The 21,114-nt window shown below is 43.4% G+C and overlaps 1 protein-coding gene across 3 annotated transcripts in view; it reads left to right on the forward strand.

Moving 5' to 3' along the window:
* The window catches only part of TEX14 (testis expressed 14, intercellular bridge forming factor), a 377,640-nt gene that overhangs the window by 281,284 nt on the left and 75,242 nt on the right, over nucleotides 1-21,114 (forward strand). For 2 of the 3 annotated variants that reach the window (XM_088449540.1, XM_088449541.1), the window contains 2 exons: nucleotides 8,632-8,722; nucleotides 14,003-14,124. In XM_088449540.1, coding sequence (XP_088305666.1) covers nucleotides 8,632-8,722; nucleotides 14,003-14,124 — 213 coding nt within the window. Of the gene's footprint in view, nucleotides 1-8,631; nucleotides 8,723-14,002; nucleotides 14,125-19,581; nucleotides 19,675-21,114 lie in introns of those variants that run through there. The other variant, XM_088449542.1, reaches the window with a different exon arrangement.

Raw genomic sequence — 21,114 nt, forward strand, 5'->3', positions numbered from 1 at the left:
CCGACACCATTATCCTACCACTAACACTTACCCCTCCCCTGATACTTACTTTCGGGATCTCGGCAGTTGGGATTCTGGAGCCGGTATCCCGATGCTGTTGGGATTCTGGCGCCGGTATTTTGATCGTAGGCATCCCACACGCTGGGATGCTGACTACCTCCTGGCACGTGACATTGACATCACACAGGAACTTAGGAACTCATTGTAGACCACGTTACCCGGCTGTTAGCAAGTGATGACGGCCATCAGACAGCGGCTTCAGGGGTCGGCACCCGCCGTAAACCACCAACAAACACGAGTTAGCAGGTGAGGGTGAAGGTCTAAACACCTGGCACCAGAAGGAAACTCCTGTTCCCGGCTCCATTAATACCAATGCCGTGGAACTGAAAGGACTGCTGGATTAACAACAAAAGACACGGGTATGTCACAGTGCGGGACACTGCGGCTGTAGATTGCTCATAACAGACATTGATGTGTTGTATACAATATATACTGTGCAGGGGTGACGTACGATATCTCCCCATATGGTAAAGGACCTCTTCTCACAGGTTTCCTGACTACCCCCTTCATAGCACAGATTGCCCACAGTGGCAGTGAGACGATTCTGCCAGGTGACGTAGGTACAAGGTACTATACGGACAGTAGCCCCCTCAAAGGGCTCACTCACCACCATAGTCACAGATACTGATTCATTAGAAACAGATGAGAGAGAGGAAGGTTGGTTTACACCACAGGTGAATAAGGGAGATGTAGTCTCGCACACATTACGGAGTGGCTCCCTTAAGGAGCCAACTGACTTCCCTACCACCACCTACCACATTTTAATAGACCCTACTGGACTAAGGGCCTGATTCAGACCCACTCGCGAGCGGCTGTCCGCTCGCAAGTGGGTCGATGTTATGGACTGAGCATGCGCACGACGGAGGGAGCTCCGTCGTGCGCATGCGCCAGACGCGACGAGCGAAGGAAAGTCCTTCGCTCGTTGTGTCCGATCAAAGGGGGCGTGCTGTCAATGTTGATTGACAGTACGCCCCCTTTGGTGGGCGTGCCAGGGGCGTGCCTCCCTGACGGGGGCGTTCCCACGGGAACGCCTCCCGTCAAAAGCCGGCCCACTGACATCACTAGTGATGTCAGTGGGAGTGATTTTGGCTCTGATAGAGCCAAAATCACTCCGGAGCTTGCGGTTGAAAACCTCAACCGCAGGCTCCGGCTCGCAAATTCGATGGTCGCGATGGTCTCGACCATCGCGACCATCACAATGCACGCTCGTATAGCCTGTGGGTGGTGACCCACAGCTATACGAGCGTCCAGGAGGACGCTCCATGAAAATGGAGCCCGGCCCTCATTCAGAGCGTGCGCTCTGCTCAGAGCGTACGGCTCTGAATGAGGGCCTAAGTGTGCACATCTTTTTGGAGGAATGGGTATGTAATGCTGGCGGTCAGGATGCCTCCTATCAGAATACTGACAGCGGCATCCCGATGGTTGGTATACAGACAAGTATACTTACCCATCCCCCCCATAACCATTCATTTTTGTAGCTTAACCCTAACCTTCCCCACCCCACTCCCCTAACTCTCCCCGATAGTGCCTAAACCTAAGTCTCCCCCCTTCGTGCCTAAATCTAACCCTCCCCTCTTAGTGCCTAACCTTCCCCTCTAGGGGTACTTAACCCTAACCTCCCCCCAAAAACCTAACCCCGCTACGCTCCCTAAACATAACCTCCTCCCCCCCCCCCTCGCAGGTAATGCTAAGGGTGCCCCGGTCTTACCTCGTTCGGGATGACGTTCAGGCATCAGGATTAAGATAGATGTTGGTATTTCCACGCCTATCTTAAGCCCCTTGTCTGGATTCCCCTGTCGGTATTGAGATTGGCGACCGAACTACATCCCCTATTTGGAGAAGTGTGTCTCCTACCATAACATAAAACATATTTTAACATAACATTGTTCTAACTCCTCTTTACTACTTTTAGGTATAGCACTAGGTACAAACCATTTGTTAACAATACATCGAACAAATAGGTGTAGCGCTAAGCACAAAACCGTATCCAATACTACATCCTGATTATGACATTATCTCTTGTAGATGATGCTTGGTAAGCTGTAATACAGGAAATTTATTTTGGCACCAATTGATTAATTGACACAGAGATGTGTATATATAGGGAGGCCCTAGGCAAGTGCAAGAATGGGTGACTGTTGTGTGTGAGAGAGAATGGGTGACTGCTGTGTGTGAGAGAGAATGGGTGACTGCTGTGTGTGAGAGAGAATGGGTGACTGCTGTGTGTGAGAGAGAATGGGTGACTGCTGTGTGTGAGAGAGAATGGGTGACTGCTGTGTGTGAGAGAGAGAATGGGTGACTGCTGTGTGTGAGAGAGAATGGGTGACTGCTGTGTGTGAGTCAGAATGGGTGACTGCTGTGTGTGAGAGAGAATGGGTGACTGCTGTGTGTGAGAGAGAATGGGTGACTGCTGTGTGTGAGAGAGAATGCGTGATTGCTGTTGGTATGTGAGTCAATTAATGACGTGTGTGTGACAATGGGTGACTTCCATACACCTACATAGTAGCCATATCTATCCTCAGTAAACAAAAAAGCCCGGGTAGCTGCTTTGAGCAAGGGGTGAATAAATGCTGTGCCGCATCTATTCACTGGAGAGAGGGACTGGGAGCATGGCCAGCAGGTCCTGGAGTGCTGGGCATGCATCCAGCGTGACAAAAATGGGTTGTGGGTCGGGCTTTACTCACGAGATCATGCCCCCTAAATCTTTTTGGGTGCACGCCTTAGGCGCGCGCAACAATATGCCTAGTGGTGCCAGTTAATATATTTGCTTACCAAAAAAATTTGGCTAGGGCTGACCCTGGGAGTGGTGGCTCAGGGTGCTAATGACACTGATATTGGGGGGAGAGGAAGACATATTGGTAGTGGGAGCCCAGGTCGATATGACACTGCTATGAGCATGGGGCTGTGCTGTGAGAGTGCATGTTGAGAGGCGCTGTGCTGTAATCTGTGCTATGGGGGGTGCTAATTGAGGGGTGATGTGCTGGGTGAGGGGTGCTGTATTAGGAGAGAGGTCTTGGGTGAGAGATACTGTGTTGGGTGAGGGGTGCTTTATTAGGAGAGAGGTCCTGGGTGAGTGATACTGTGTTGGGTGAGGGGTACTGTGAAGGGAGAGCCTGTGGTGCTGTGAGTGGAGAATGTGCCCCATAGAATGCATTCTGAGGTGGTGGTATAAAGGACTTTCCCCTAAACTGTGTCCCTTTTTTCTTTAGTTACAGTAGTGTGCTGAGAGGGGTGCTGTGAGGGGATAGCCTGGGATTATCTGCTGGGGGCACCAGCCAAAATCTTGCCTAGGGCACCAAACAGGCTAGGGCCGGCTCTGCCCCTATGCAACCTCAATCACTAATATCCCTCTCATAATACAGTTCAAACTCCTCAGTCCTCCCCTACCTACCTCTCCAACCTCATCTCTACTCTGGTCACTTCCTCCTATGCCCGCCTCTAAGATTTTCTCTTTAACACACTCTCTTGCCATGTACAACTTTACCCGGCTTTAAACACACATCTTTTCATAAAAGCTTTTCAGCTCTCCCCTTAACTCCTCTCTCATTTCCTCCAACTGTTTATTCTGTCCTTGTAGAACAGGCATTTCAAACTCGCTTGCCGCGTGTGCCCCATATAAGCGTTTTACGTGGCCCGATAGTGTGGGCCCAAATACATATACAGTATGATGCGGCCCACACCCCTGCCACGATCGGATCACAGCTCCAATCAGGCAGTGTTTACTGTATTTAAAACTGGGAACCCTGGTCTCTGAAGCGATCAGGGACTAAAGAAGCCTCTAATAGCTTCCGAGGTCAGCGTTCCCAGTGATGCAGTGTGCGGGTAACGTCAATAATATTACCCGTGATGAGAGGGTAACAGTTAGATCCAGTAAGCGGCAGCGTCTACGCGGGAGTGCTGACGGCGTGGATTGTATAGGTGCCCAGCGTAAATATAAGTACTGCACAGGGGAGTGGGGCTTGTTCTATACTGGGAGGGGGCACAGCATAAAGGGCACTATTAGGTTCATTACTGGGGGCACTACTAGGGTCATTACCGGAGGCACAACATAAGGGGCACTCCTGGGGGCACAACATAAGGGACATTACTGGAGGCACTACTAGGGGCACAGCATAAGGGGCACTACTAGGGGCATTACTGGGCACAAAGTAAGGGGCTTTACTGGGGTACAGCATAAGGGGCAGTACCAGGGGCATTACTGTGATGGCACTTCATAAGGGTCACTACTGGGGACACTGCATAAGGGGCTCTTATACAAGGGGCATTGCATAATGGGCGCAACTACAGTGGGCATTGCATAAGGGGCACAACTAAAGGGGACACTGCATAATGGGCACAACTACAGGGGGCATGGCATAAGGGGCACAACTACAGGGAACACTGCATAATGGCCACAAGTACCCATTATGCCCACTGTAGTTGTGCATGATGGGCACACATACAGTAGGCATTGCATAAGGGGCACAACTGCAGGGTGCACTGCATAGTGGGCACAACTACAGGGGCACTGTATAGGTAGTCCTATGGGGGCCCCATAGTCAGTAAGTAAATTTACTTTTTTTTTTTTTTTCTTGCGGCCCACACACTCTTATGCTGGCCATACATGGTGAGATTCAAAAGTTGGTAAGACCAGTTGTACGATTTCCCTTGAAATGATTCCCTTAACATCCTGGACAATTTGTTTTCAAAATGCAACGATTTCACATAAGACCATCAGATAAGATCAATGTTATACGATTTGAAATCGTATAAGATTGATCGTGTGCAGCACATTCACACAAGATTCATCTGCTGGACGGTCAGCTAGGGGAGGGAATGTCAGCTAGGTGGAGGGATGTTTTTAATGAAAAATGACATAGGACCCTTGCCCCCCCCCCCCCCCCCCCCCCAAATAAAAAAAAGCCTTACCAGTCCCAGGCTTTCCAGCCAGGCCTGGTTTCTAAAATTACGGGGAACAAAATGTGTAGGGTTCCACCGTAATTTAGAAACCAACAGAACTGGGTGTATTGCCACAGCCCGGAGACCCAATCACCGGGGCTCCAGGTCCAAAGCATTAGCACGCCAAGTCGGTCAGTGCAAGCCGGTGATCTCGGGGAGTCGGGGTGTCCCCGCCCTCTCCCGAGCACCACAGGCTTACGCTGAAGCCCGGGGCTCTTCCCCATCCCCTGGAGCGGTGGGTATGGGGGTAATGGGGGGGGCCAAATAATGTAATACTATTGTACTTTACAGTGGAACTACAAGTGCCAGCACACATGCGGCACCTGTACCCCCACTGTAAAATAAAGAAAGAAAGACAAAACACACACACCGTGACAAGTATAACTTTTTCATACCCCTACCCACTCACACATACTTACCTATAGCAGCCGGTCTGTCCTCTTCTCCATTAGAATCCTTAATGAATGGCCCTGCAAGATAAAAAAAAAAAAACATACTCACCTATATCCTGGCGCTGGTCTCCGCAGCATCCCCAGGAACTTGGCAAAACAAAAAAACGATTGCTGACCAGACGGACCCACTTTGTGTATGTGTGTTGCCACACACGGGCTTCAGCGTAAGCCTGTGGTGCTCGGGAGGGGGGGACCCTTCTTTGGGGGGTCCCCGACTCCCCCGAGATCACCAGCTTGCACTGACCGACTTGGGGTGCTAATGCTTTGGACCTGGAGCCCCGGTGATTGGGTCTCCGGGCTGTGGCATTACACCCCGGTCGGTTGGATCTGGTGCTGGTCTTAAATATAGGGGGTACCCAACATCTTTTTGACCCCCTATATTTAAGACCAGGACTGGTCCCTGCAGCCTGGTGTTTGTTTCTAAAATACGGTGGAACCCTACACATTTTGTTCCCCGTAATTTTAGAAACCAGGCCTGGCTGGTAAGGCTTTTGGGGGGCCCTATGTCATTTTTTATTAAAAACTTATAACCCCTTTTTTTACAGGTACAAAGAATGGGAATTAAAGGGAAAATTACAGGGACACCCCTAAAGATGCCCCTAAAAATGCATTGTTGGGCAAGGGGTTAATATTCTATGGCAGCACAGGGGGTTAATATACATTAGTGACAAAATGGGGCTAAACACATTGGTGGAACAGTGGGTTTGGGAAACACATTGCTCGAGCTGTGCTGTCTGTACTCACTTGACAACGCTGACACATGCGTACTTCAGCATTTAATTTTATGCAGGTACCCGACATCACTCAAAATGGCGGAGGGGAGTGGCCAGGGACATTGTAGGTCGTACAACTGATCGTACATGTTCAAAATACATACGATTGGGCTCAAATCATACACAATCAGTTGAGGTCTCTCTGCAAAACCATCTGATCTGCGATCCATCTACACGACAGCGGGGACGCGCATCGGGGTCGCAGGAGACTCAAAATACATCTATTTTCATAAGATTGGTCTGTCCAACCTGTAAAAACAGCCCAAATCGTGTGATCAATCGTCCCGTGTATGGCCAGCTTTAGACCTTGAATATTCGGTTGGTATTTTGATTTTGACTTGTCTGTTGTAGAATGTAATCTGTTGGACAATTTCCTTTTCCCTCTTGTTTTTGCACTATTGTTACAAGCAGTGCTCCTTGTCTTTTGTCACCTTCAGCATCTCTGATCCTCTCTGCTCTCCAATACACTTGGTAGAGGATCACTGAGAGCCTTCCCATGTGACCACCCACTGCCTGCTGATTCTAGCTACAGCAAGTTGTGCTTCTATTTGTAGTTAGGAAGCAGTGGCTGCATACAGTACATAAGAGCTACTGCTGACTATGCATATAGAGGGCCTGATACAGAGTTACATGCAAGGCCGTTTTGTGGATGGATCTTTTATATTTTTTCCCACTGCGCATGTGCCTGAGCCGAGCGCCCCCAACCATGAGAAACTTCAGGCGATTCAGGGCCCTATGTGTCTCAGGCACAGCTCCACTTGTACAAAGATCACCAGTGCACTAGTGGTTTCAAGACCTGTAAACATTAATCAATGTCTAAGTGGATGAAATGGAAAATAACATTTATTAAAAAGTAATAGGTAAGATAAAATAGCTATAAAATAGATAGCAGCAGACAATTGTATTTGTAAGTTAAATTAGTCAGCAGCTAAAGTCAGGAATACTGTGGAAATAAGTTCCTCCAATTGTCCTGTTAGTTTATAATATAAATGGACCTAAATAGGTAGGTGTATAGCCCTTTAAAAATTCAAAAGTTATCCTCCAGCATATAATGTCATTTGTTACCGTTCCATGAGGATAGCATTGGGGTCCTTCTGGCTGAATGGGTATAACTGTGGCAACTGGGCATTTGCATGTCGAATAAGTGTTAAAGCATATTGTCAGCAAGTAGGCGGATTTGCAAGCTACAGATGTTTTCTCATACATCTAGCTTAAATCCGTCATGCAGCGCGTCTTGCCTGGCGTGAGTGAGTCACCTGGTCCTGTGGGACAAAGTGATGCAACTAGGACGCACCAGGAGACTGTGCTGATTAATTTGATGTGTGACACTTGTTTTTCTGTTTACGATAGTCTGTAAACTGAACTTAACATGGAAAAAAGTTGTGGCTGCTGCATTGTAGCACATGCTATAGCACTCAGATATACAAATGTCACATATCACATTAACCAGCACAGTCTCCTGGTGCATCTTAGTCGCATCGCATTATGACTTAATGCCCCCATACACGGGGCGATGAATCTGGCGATCTGACTAATTGGTGCGATTTGCCTGCTATATCGCACCATGTATGGCCCTGATGTCGGGCCTAGCACGCTGCTGTGAGGTCGTACATCGCACCCCCTGATCTGTCTGCAGGTCCAAAAGATCAGGGGATGCGATGTGCAATCCCATGCATGGCTATGCGAGTGAGGGAGAAGGAAGCCGGCATATCGGGCGTTCGGCCACCCGATCGCACCGTGTGTGCGGACCACCCGATATGTCGGATGACGGATCCCCTATCGCCTCGCACGGTGCAATTGCACCGTGTATGGGAGCCTTTAGATACATTTTCGACGAAGACAGATGCAAAAGACACCCCGTGCTAGCAGAATCTCACGTGACCAGGCATGCCAAGAGGGGCTGTTTATTTTTTATGGTTTGTTAAATGTGTAATGGAATTTAATAATAAAATTGTTTTTAACTGATTTAGTTAAGTTTTGCCCCCAGAAATAAAGAGTTTCCTTTTCTCTTTTTGTCCTAGCAGTATTATTTCCAACTCTAAGGGAGCACCGCCAGAAAGCTTTGATTGATTTCTATGATTCACTGGTTAAATAAGTTTGATATGTGAATACCTGTGATACATACTGTATAACCCTACTAAATTCTGGCAATAGGAAATGTTTTTTTTACTAACAAGGCCTGTGCAGAGACACTTCCCCAGTCTCCACTAGTGTTTTCACACTGCGCAAGCTCTAAGACCGATTTCCATCCAACTCTGCAGCAGAACCTACATGTTCGCACTAAGCAATCTCTATATATCCCTCATATGACGTCACACAATCACAAACTTTTAAAAATATATTTCTAGCAGAATATTGTTTGTTGACACATTTCAATAATTCTTTATTATGATGCTTTATTTATGCAGAAAATAAATCATTTATATATTGGACTGGAGACAGAACATTTCAAAGGAATATGCCAGAGGTCACCACACTCACTTTGTCTTCAAATACAAGGTAAAATATAACTAATAGAACTACAGTATATACTTTCTAATTGTCCCTTTTGTGTTTATAATTATTGATCTTTGTTTCTTAGCTCTACCCTGTTTAAATATGTTTTCTGATGTACATTTTATCTTATCCTTAATATAATGGCATGTTTGCTAGGGTCAAATACTGTAGTAGAGATGTGGGTCAGGTGTGAGAAGCAGATATGAGGAAACGTTGCATGGAGAACTTTATGTTAGCATAACAGAGATGCGGGAGCAGACATTAGGAAGCTTATTACAGATATGGGAACCAAATATGGGGGGATCACATAAGTGATAGTAGTAACTTGCTCCCAAGACCGCAGCTTACTTCAACTCCTAGGAACAAAAATTCTATGAGCACCAATAACACAAATGGAGTAGTCCACAAGCACTGCCTTGTCTGTAATGTTAATTGGATATTTCTAATCCAATATGCAGCTCTTTTTATACTGTTTCATATAGACATAACGGAGAGCATACATCCATCCATAAGCCTTAAATCCTAGCTAAAAGCACCGGTTACATGACATTAATAGCACTCACCAAGAATCAGTAAGTACCGTTCACTGAAAGGTTTCTTTGATATTACATTCCATTCTCTAACACATCAGAATGGACGGACTCCTCCCTCAAATAACTTGACACATAGACAAGGACTCACCTCTGAACCCTTTGTATCGTACAACAATAGGTTTCCCCCTTCCTTTCCATGGCAGCTGCAGGACTCAAGGGGGATTTATAAAAATAAATGTAATTAAAACAATCACATAACTGTGTGGGAATCTATATTATAGTTTATATCTATAGTTTATTTTTTAGCAGTGATTTATATAGTGCCTACATAATCTGCACTGTACAGAGAATATTTAATCACAACATTCCTGCCCTAGCAGAGCTTACAATTTATATCACCTACCACATGGACACAAACAATGGCATGTGGCCAGAGGCCAATTAACTTACCAATATGTTTTTGGAACGTAGAAGGAAACCCACACATACAGAAGGCGAACATACAAACTCCATACATATAAGATTTAGGTCGGAATGTAACTCATGATCCCATAGCTGTGAAATAGCATGTATGGTTCTCAATATTAGACTTGGCAACAGATATAGCTTTAAGTATTAGAATTGGCAGCGTATATTGTTTGGCTTCATAGACTTAGCACAGGCTGGCTTCTATAGTTTAGATTTGCTTAGACCTGTTCATGCTGTAATTGCCTCTGTAGCTTGTCTATTGAACTGGTGTTAAAGAACCAGAAAGCAGCTGCATGGTACGTATGCAGGCAGTGATCATATAGCAAGGTTGCCTCCATGATGCTATGGAGGTAGGATTAGCCACCTTCATAATATTATAGTGAATGATACGCCTATGATGCATAAAAGTGGGGTTTTGCAGTTCAGCAATAAAACTTGGATTTTATCAGGCAGAAAAATTAATTATTAAAATATTCAACAATTTAGTAGTCTGAGAAATACCAGTTTCCTCATTCCTGCACACCTCAGAATAGAATGAGAAATAGAAGTGTACTGCAGGTCATACTTACCAACTTTTTTATTATGCGCTCCAGGGAAGTGTGAGGCCCAGATGGCAGCATGTGGCTGCAAATCATGCCATCACAGACTGCCCTCCCCTCACCTGAAATGTAATGCCGTAATTCATGGCAGTATACCGCTTGGGTCGGGACTGTGATGACAGGTTCCACCGTGATTTGTATCATCATGCGTCCCACCCAGTTCTCTAGAGGAATGGTTGAGATGCGGCAGGATTGTCTACTCTTCAGTTAGAACCACCCAAATTTTGAATTTAATGGAGTAGGCAAGTATGGTGTAGGTTGAATACATTTCTCCTATGATGGATTGCCTCACACATAAAAAATGCATTTAAAGGATATATGTTCCCTTCTGCACATATTTAATCACACTATGAGTCTAACACAACTAGATCTTCAAATCAAAGTTGAGAGAGTTAGACATGGAGGGAAAGATGGACGATACTGTTTGATGAGAGAGTAAGACATGGAGGTAATGCCAGACGACAGTGTTAGATGCGAGAGTTAGACATGGAGGGAATATCAGACGACCGTGTTAGATGATAGAGTTAGAGATGGAGGTAATGTCAGATAACAATGTTAGATGATAGAGTTAGAGATGGAGGTAATGTCAGATGACAATGTTAGATGAGAGAGTTAGAGATGGAGGTAATGTCAGATTACAGTGTTAGATGCGAGAGTAAAGGAGCATACACACTAGACAATATGCTCCCTGAGCGATATCGTCTAGTGTGTCCCCGGCAGGGTGTGCTCAATGTCGTTCATGACACTGAGCACACCCGCTGAACGATATCATTAACGATATTGTTCAGCGCCGGGCTCTCTCCCCCATTCCCCAACATGCAGCAACCTGACAATATCGTCAGGTTGGCCTGCATGTTTACCCGATGAACGATAAAGACGAACGACCTGCAGGTACGCGCATCGTTCATCGTTATAGTTCATCATTTAGGTCAAAAAATGGACGATAAAGTGAATGATATCGTTATTGTTCAGTCGTCCACTTTAATCGCCCAGTGTGTACGCACCTTTAGACATGGAGGGAAAGTCAGACAACAGTGTTAGATGAGAGAGTTAGACATGGAGGTAATGTCAGACGACAGTGTTATGGAAGGTACGGTCAGACCATCAGACTATCAGATAACGATCGTTATCTGATCGTCCTGCATGTGCTGGATTGAACATTCAGCACATGCAGCAACCCCCCAACTACTATAATGATCTGTGAACAACGATCGCGGGTCCCTATAGTAAACAGGCTAACATGGTCCATATCGACCATATTGGCCTGCATGCATGGGCAATGGTCAATATCTATATCGACCATTCATGCCCGTGCATCGAACTTCATTTGGTAGTTGAAAGGGGTAATATTCCGGTCGATATAAATGATCGAACGATATCGTTATTATTTATATCGACAAGTGTGTACTCACCATTAGATGAGAGAGTTAGACATGGAGGGAATATCAGACTACAGTGTTAGATGAGAGAGTAATGGAGCATACACACGGTCAGATTTTTCTTCAGATCTGAACGATAACGATTTAAAAAATTGTTCATATCTCTAGGAAAATCTGACATATCTGTCAGATGAACAATTTGAACGATGCACGTTCCCGATGGTCAGATAACGATATCTGACATCTGATGTGTTTGCAGTCAGACTTGGACGATTCCATTCATTTTAATGCAGTTAAAAATCGTTCAACTGTTCAAATCGTTCAAATCTTTGGTAAAATCGTTCAATCGTTCATCTGACAAATCTGACCGTGTGTATGCTCCATTAGAGATGGAGGTAGGGTCAGATGACAGTGTTAGATGAGGGCGTTAGACATGGAGGAAATGTCAGACGACAGTGTTGAATGAGAGAGTCAGACATGGAGGAAATGTCAGACAACAGTGTTGAATGAGAGAGTCAAACATGGAGGGAAAGTCAGACGCCAATGTTGGATGAGAGAGTTAGACATGCAGGGAAAGTCAGACGACGGTGTTAAATGAGAGAGTCAGATATGGAGGGAGAGTCAGACAGTGTTGGATGAGAGAGTTCGACATGGAGGGAAAGTCAGATGCCAATGTTGGATGAGAGAGTTAGATATGGAGGGAAAGTCAGACGACGGTGTTAGATGAGAGAGTCAGACATGGAGGGAAAGTCAGATGAGAGAGTTAGAAATGGAGAAAGTTAGTATAGTTAACTCTGGTTAATAGTTTAAAATCCGTTTGCACTCCAGTAAATGCATAGTGAAAAATTAGTACTATTAGCACTAATACTAGTGTACTAATCCTGGCTCAACCACAGCAGTGTTCTCCCCAGGCTGTTTTCCTGCAGGCGCATCGCCCGGAAGAAACAGTCTACCGCCCGGCACTTCCCCCCGCCTCAAAGTGTCCTTGTTGCCACGGACACGGATGTTGCGCCGACGTCACGTTCTTCACATTGGAGACTCCGTGTCCGCCGGCAATAAGGACATGTTATTGAAGGTTCCAGGTGACGGGACACGTCGCATTGGGGCGGGGGGAGGTGCCGGGCTGGTGACACGGCATTGGGGCAGGGGACACGGCATTGGGTCAGGGGATGTGGCATTGGAGCTGGGGGGAAGTTGTCCATCACAGTGCAGGGGAGGTGTCAGGATGGAGGGCAAAGATTCCTCTTCCTGTATAAAATTTCAGACGGGAACAGTCACCTGAACTGATTAAATAGAGCCTGCAAGTGGGGCCATGATCTGTAGAGCTGTATAAAAACTATATTCTGGGTAGCCTGCATGTGGGGACAGTATCTGGGCCTCTAAGAAGAAGAGAATTAATATATAAAATGTTATTTCAAGATTAAATTATTATAAGGTCAGGATTTAAAACACTTTATTATTGCGAAGGCCCCCACCAGGCTACTTCTTGTTGCCTCCCGGCTGGAAAAATGTTCTGGGGAGAACACTGCACAGCGACCTTATCACTATGGTTATTTGTACAAACAACAGTTACCAAGTTATACAGGTTGAGTCTCCCATATCCGAAATGCTCGGGACCAGGAGCATTTCGGATTTTGGATAATTTAGGTTTTCAGAATACCTTGCAGGGGGGTCCGGGAGATGTCACAGGAGGCCTGGCGTGTGCAGCAGAGGGGTCCGGCAGGTGTTACAGGAGGCCTGGTGTGTGCTGCGGGGGTGTCCGGTGGATGTCGCGAGTGATCTGGCGGGTGTCAGGTGAAGTCCTGCAGGTGTCATGTGAGTACCGGCATGTGCGGCGGGGGTGGGTCCTGCAATAGGGTCCATCAGGTGTTGCAGGGGAGTCCGGCGGGTGTCACGAAATGCCTGGCGTGCGCTGCAGTGGGGGGAGCGCGGCATATAGACCACGCCCACACTGCTAGTGATTGGTCATTAATCTGTGATGTCATGACGCCAGGTCACGTCATGACTTCACGGCTGCAAAAAAAAACCTTCGGTTTTTGGAATATTTCGGATAATAGAATTACGGATATGGGAGACTCAACCAGTATTACAGATTTTATTTCCTTGTTAATTAATATAATTAACTAATGTTATGCATGTGTGTGTTATAGGGCAATCTATGAATCTGTTGTAGGGACTGATGTTGGTTATTTTGAAAAACTAGCAAGACCCCTATTATACAAATTCATTACTTGGTAGTACACAACTAATTATGTAAGTTGTTTATGTAAACATTGCCTTTAATCGATGCTATGCAATATTTAGGTCTATTATAGATGTTGAGGAATTATCAAGCATTTCATGTGATTACAAAACTCCTTCAAAGAGTCTTACTGCTTCCACATTCACTGAGGCATCTGCCAGACACAGCACTCCATTCAATCCAGGTACCTTTACCATGTATTACTCGTATATGAATGAATACATCTAATGCCATTTGATCCTTTTTGTATTTATCTTCTGCTCAGAGGCAACAACAATTACTTGTTACCTAACCCTAAGTCCCCGCGGGGATCCCTAAACCTAACACCCCCTTCCCCCGCAGCTAGATGCTAAGACTCCTGGCATACCTTCGTTGGGTGTCAGGATTTCGTAGTGGGGCTAATGATAGGCATCGGGATTTCGACATCTATCATTAGTCCCATGTCGGGATATCAGTGGGAGCAGGATAGCGCCCGCCGGTATCCTGACTGCATCTCGTTTGGGTAGGTCTAATAAATTTAAAATAACGCTTTTTTTTTATAATGGTTTGGATTAGGGGTGTGCACCGGCCACTTCTCGTGTTTTGGTTTTGGATCTGGATCTTTCTTCGTGTTTTGAATCTGGATTGGTTTTTCCAAAACCACCATTCCATGTCTTGGATTCTGGGTTTTGTGTTTTGGATCTGTATTTTTTTGGGAAAAAGCATAAAAACAGCTAAAATCACATAATTTGTGGGTTTTTCTGTTCCTATGCCATTATTAGCCTCAATAACATTAATTTCCACTCATTTCCAGTCTATTCTGAACACCTCACACCTCACAATAGTGTTTTTATGTCCAAAAGGTTGCACCGAGGTAGCTGGATGACTATGCTAAGAGATACGAGTGGGTGGCACAAACACGTGGCCCATCTAGGAGTGACACTGCAGTGGCAGACAGGATGGCAGTTTGAAAAACTAGGCCCCAAACAGTACATAATGCAAATAAAAAAAAAAGAGGTGCAAGATGGAATTGTCCTTGGGCCCTCCCACCCATCCTTATGTTGTATAAACAGGACATGCACAGTTTAACAATCCAATCATTTCAGCGCCAGGGTCTGCCACAGAACTGTGGCTGAAATGATTGGTTCGTTTGGGCCCCCACAAAACAAGCTGGCAATGAATCTGTCCCTGCACAAACTGGCTATACGGAGGCAAGATGTCGTCCTCATCCACTGATTCCTCAACCCTCTTCAGTGTTGTGTACATCCTCATCCTCACAGAGTATTAATTTGTCCCCGCTAGAATTCACCACCACAGGTCCCTGTGTACTTTCTGGAGGCTGGTCTCCCTGGAAGAATTGATAATTAATTTTGAAAGAGAAATGGAGAAAAGTAACAGCGCTCACTTGAAATAGAAACAATTTACTGATTTAATAAAGCATGCAAAATATATCAACATACATATTATTAAAATGTATAAAAAATACATAAAAACAGTCCAATCCACCAATCACATCGGTCTCATATAGATGCTGGGAGGCTTAAATAATAATCCAATAGATATTGATCCAATGGTACTGAGCATGTAAAGTTCTGAGAATCAGTCCAGACTAGGGGTGAGCGGGTTCGGTTTTACTCGGATCTTTTTATTGGCTATCGCCGAACACGTGTTTTGGATAGCGAATGAAATCGAGCCGAAATTGCGGTAAAGTGGCGATAAGAACCGAGTAAAACCGAGCCCGCTCACCCCTAGTCCAGACTCATAATTACCAAATCCAATGTCCACTTGAGGGGTCCTAATTAGCAGTGCTGATAGGCTTCCGCAAGAGTTGGTCCCCCGGGCAGAGGTTCGGCAGTCCTTTTGTATGGCTGAATAAACACGCTACTTTGACCATATATCGGCACTCCTGTGGTGGATGGATGGTATAAGAAAGCAGCCAATACTGACGCGTTTCGCTGTGTTGTACCCACAGTTTTTTCAAAGGTGGTGATATGGCTGCTATGAGGGCTTTTTATATGGTGTGTCCAAGATGGCTCCTAATTGCCATCGGTTGTTAATGAACAAACAATTTGTAAAAGGAGACCTTCCTGTAATTAATCACTCACATAGATAACACAATTAAAAGGAGACAGACTTACCTAGAGCAAGGATCTGTTTATATATCAACAAGTAAGCGGTCAGATCGTAACTGTCAGTGCCGCTTGTCTCTCCTGTTCTCCTTACGCCGCGTGGTGTAAATAAACCACACGTGGGGGAGAGGGGAGTAGTCAAGGTAACCCATAAAAATAGCTGATGATAGGACCAATAATGCTCACGTGACAAAGCTCGATGTCACGTGGTATCCATGGCGCTATAACGTACTGACGTATTAGACATCTGATGGCAAAGTCACGTGATCCGGAAGGATCAGTGCCGCTTGTCTCTCCCGTTCTCCTTCCGCCGCGTGGTATAAACAAACCACACGTGGGGGAGAGAGGGGAGTAGTCAAGGTAACCCATAAACATAACTGACGATAGGACCAATAGCGCTCACGTGATAAAACTCAATATCACGTGACATCCATAGCGCTATTGTGTGCTAACGTACTAGACATATGATAGCAAAGTCACGTGACTTGGAATGAATCACGTGATCTAAAGGTATGAAAAAGGGGGACACAATACATGCTAATCCGCGATCTCAAATATTAACATTACACAAAAGCATACTCCAAAAAAGAGAAATCAAAATATACTGAAACTAACTAACACATCATAATATACTAAATAATAAATATTAAATAGATCAGAAAAATTATATTCTATGAACTAAATAATCTAAAGCACAATATAATTATAAATAATTTGCACATAATTAGAAGATATATACCTCCATTAAATGGAAAATAAGTAAAAAATTAAAAATAGATGTGAATTAAATAAAAATACTAAAAATAAAAACAAAAATAAATGACAACAAAATGTTAACAAGAAATAGAGTTAAGCTCTAGCATTTCATTTAAACCCCTAGGATATAAGGAGTCCATCTTAAATATCCAAAACAGTTCTTGCTTACATAGAAGTCTGAAACGATCGCCTCCCCTAGTGGTCAAGGAGATCTTTTCAATACCAATTAATTTAAGTGAACTTGGATCCCCTTTATGGGTCTCTTGAAAATGTCTAGCTGATTAATTATATTTCTTCGGTGTTCCATAAAACGAATTTTCAGACGAGTTGTTCTACCCACATATTTTAAATTACACCCGCAGGTGAGGACATATATAACATACTTGGAGTTGCAATTATTGAACTCCTTGATGGAATATACCTCCTCACTATTGGGTATATTAACATTTTTTGTCCCATTTACTATATAATCACAGGTGGTACAACAATTACTTCCACATTTGAAACACCCCATTGGCTTAATGGGGAGCCAACTAATACTAGAATTCATTCTTTCAGAATATTTTAATAAACTGGGGGCCAACATGTTTTTAAGGGATTTGTTGCGTCTAAAAATAAAATTTGGTTTGGAAGGGATTATTTCACCTAAAATTTTCTCTTGTTTAAGAATATCATAATTTTTTATTATGATATTTTTTATCTCCCTTTGCGAATTGGTATATGTTGAAATAAATGCTAACTATCTTTCTGTAGCTCAAATAACATTTGTTTCTTTCTTTTTTGATTTAAATAATGTTTCTCTATCCATAGCAAGCACTTCTGAGAAAGCTTTCTTAATGAGATCTTCTGGATATCCTCTCATTTTGAAAGCTTCCATCATGGGGTCTGCCTGTAATTTAAAGCTTTCTAAGTCTGAACAGTTTCTCCTTAACCGCCTAAGTTGACCTTTGGAAATATTGCGTTTCCATGTCATTTGATGTGAGCTCTTATAATGCAAATAAGCATTCGATCCCACCTCTTTGGTGAAGTTTCGTGTAGTGATCTTATTCTGATATATCTCCAGGGAGATATCCAAAAAATTAATACAGTGACGGTGAAAAGTATAAGTGAATTTTAAATTATATTTATTTAAATTAAGTTTAGAAACAAATTCTTGTGCTGAAGTGAGGGGCCCATCCCAAATAATAAAAAGGTAATCAATGTAATGGCCATAGAGAACCAGGCTCGAGCCCAGCCCACCCCCCCACACATGGAGGTCCTCCACCTCCCCCATGTAGAGGTTGGCGTAGCTGGGCGCAAACCTGGTCCCCATGGCCGTTCCCATAGTTTGTAAATAAAATGTGTCCAAAAAAAGAAAATAATTGTGACGGAGAATAAATGAGATAGAGTCCAGTAGAAAGTTCTAATGACGTTCAGAGAGGTCACCATCTTTTTGGAGACGTCTTCTAATAACATCTATTCCCAATGTATGTGGGATATTAGTATAAAGACTCTGGACATCCAGAGTCATGAACGCATAAGATTCCCTCCACTCCACTCTCCCAATTAACTGTAAAAAATGAGTAGTGTCTCGAATGTATGATTTAAGTGTTTGGACTCTAGGCTATAAAAATGAGTCAACATAAAAGGATAGATTAACTGAAAGAGAACCAATACCCGAAATAATGGGACAACCGGGAGTTGAAGTGAGGGATTTGTGAATCTTTGGTAAGTGATAGTATATTGGAATGGTGGGGTGAGGTGAATAAAGATAATTAAATTCCTCCCTGGAGATAATCTTTTCCTGAAAAGCTCCATTGAGGAGGGACTGTAGTTCCAACAGGAACTCCCTAGTTGGATTGGATGGAAGTACTGAGTAAAAACTTGTATCACTAAGTTGTCTCAAGGCTTCAGATACATAGTCTGTTCTGTTTTGAACTACAATCCCTCCCCCCTTATCGGCCTCCTTAATGACAATGGAAGAGTCTTTTAAGAGCCGTTTTTTCCCATTTATTCAAATTAGGCCTTTTGTGTTGATGTTTATTGGTAGCACATAATGTTTTAAAATTATCGAGAGTGGTTTTATAAAAACACTCTATATTAGGGCTTTTATATTTAATTGGGAAAAATTCAGACTTAAGTTTAAATTTGTCTCTGTTGACATCAAAGATTCGTATAATATCTCCCATCTGTGGATGTATATTGTTTTCTTCTAAAAGTCCATCAAGTATATTAATTATCGGAATATCATTAGAATCTAGCACTATGGGAAAGGCATTTTCTGTTTGTCTAGAAATCTGCTTATTCGCAAAGTATCTTTTCCTACAGAGATCTCTAATAAATTTGTTGAGATCCACAAAAAGGTTAAAAATATTTGGTGAGTAGGATGGGGCGAATTTAAGACCTTTGTAAAGGAGGGATTTCTCTGCTGCTGTTAGCCTCTTTGAAGACAGATTAAATACACTAGAAGATTTGGTTTTAGAAAAACTAGCTTTTATTCTCTTATATACCTCCTTTCCCCCCCCCCCCTTCTCCCTCTGAACTTAGATCTCTGCGTCTTTTTGGTAATTCTGTGGTCAATTCTCGATTTCTGTCGTGATAATTGGTCTCTCTCTGTTGGAGTGGTTGATTTAAAAAAACCTCTTTGGAATATCGTTCTAATGGTTGTGTCTTATTTGATAATTTATCGTTCTTATAAATTGATGCATTTCTTACAGAAAGATCATGATTGAATGAATTCTTTCTCTTAGTACTTTTAAGACAAGAGATTGGAGTCAAATTATGATTCTCTTTTCTAGAAGAATCGTCGCTTGGAAGGCCGCGAGAACGATGCCGACCAGAGAAATTTCTCTGTCTCGTTGATCTCTGCAAGTCATCCACTCGATGATCATATCCTCCTTGAAATCTCCCTGATAGGTGGGACGAACGCATCAAACCACTAGGGTGTTCTCTATTACGGAAAGTTCTAACTCTATTATTTCTATAATCCTCTGTATCTCTTTTAAATTTTTTACACTTGTTAGTTACTAACATTTGTTCAAATTTAATTATTTTTTCTGTTAAGATTTGGTCTCTCTCAACATACTCTTTATATTGACTAAGAGGTTCTAATTTTAATTTCAAAGTCTCAATCTCAATTTCTACTTGTTTTACTTTTAACATACGAAAATCAATAACAAGGTCCATTAAAGCAAAAGAACATTTATCCAATACTGTGTCCCATTTTTCTTGAAATTCTTTAGCATCCCCAAAGATTGACGGTTTGGAGATCCGTAAACCCCTGGGAATGATTTTGTGTTCAACATATTTCTGAAGATTTGTTGCATCTAGCCAATGTTTGGTCTCAGATTTCAGCAAATCTTCAAGTAAATGAAAATAATTTTTTAAATTACATTCTTCAGTACTAGATTCAGTAATAGTGTCTGGATCCCAATTTTCTAGATAAGTCTGTCTCCTATGTTTTCTTTGTTCAAAATTTGAAAAGCACCCCATAATAGCAGCTCCAATACAACTAAAAATACACAAAAAAACACAGTAATTACACTGCAGAAGCGCTGAACAGGGTGCAGAAGTAACAAATGAGCAAATATAAATACCAACTTAGAGCAGCTGTATAAAAAGAGGGCAGTCAGTCCTCAAGGGTATTGAAAGAGAAATGGAGAAAAGTAACAGCGCTCACTTGAAATAGAAACAATTTACTGATTTAATAAAGCATGCAAAATATATCAACATACATATTATTAAAATGTATAAAGAATACATAAAAACAGTCCAATCCACCAATCACATCGGTCTCATATAGATGCTGGGAGGCTTAAATAATAATCCAACAGATATTGATCCAATGGTACTGAGCATGTAAAGTTCTGAGAATCAGTCCAGACTCATAATTACCAAATCCAATGTCCACTTGAATTGAGGGGTCCTAATTAGCAGTGCTGATAGGCTTCCGCAAGAGTTGGTCCCCCGGGCAGAGGTTCGGCAGTCCGTTTGTATGGCTGAATAAACACGCTACTTTGACCATATATCGGCACTCCTGTGGTGGATTTCTTATACCGTCCATCCACCACAGGAGTCCCGATATATGGTCAAGTGAGCGCTGTTACTTTTCTCCATTTCTCTTTCAATACCCTTGAGGACTGACTACCCTCTTTTTATACAGCTGCTCTAAGTTGGTATTTATATTTGCTCATTTGTTACTTCTGCACCCTGTTCAGCGCTTCTGCAGTGTAATTACTGTGTTTTTTTGATAATTAATTTTGATGAACATCATCTTCTCCACATTTTGTGGAAGCAACCTCCTACACCTTTCGCTGACAAGGTTCCCGGCT

This window comes from Taudactylus pleione, unplaced genomic scaffold (assembly GCF_031769625.1).
Source record: "Taudactylus pleione unplaced genomic scaffold, aTauple2 ptg000487l, whole genome shotgun sequence".
In the NCBI taxonomy this organism is placed as follows: domain Eukaryota; kingdom Metazoa; phylum Chordata; class Amphibia; order Anura; family Myobatrachidae; genus Taudactylus; species Taudactylus pleione.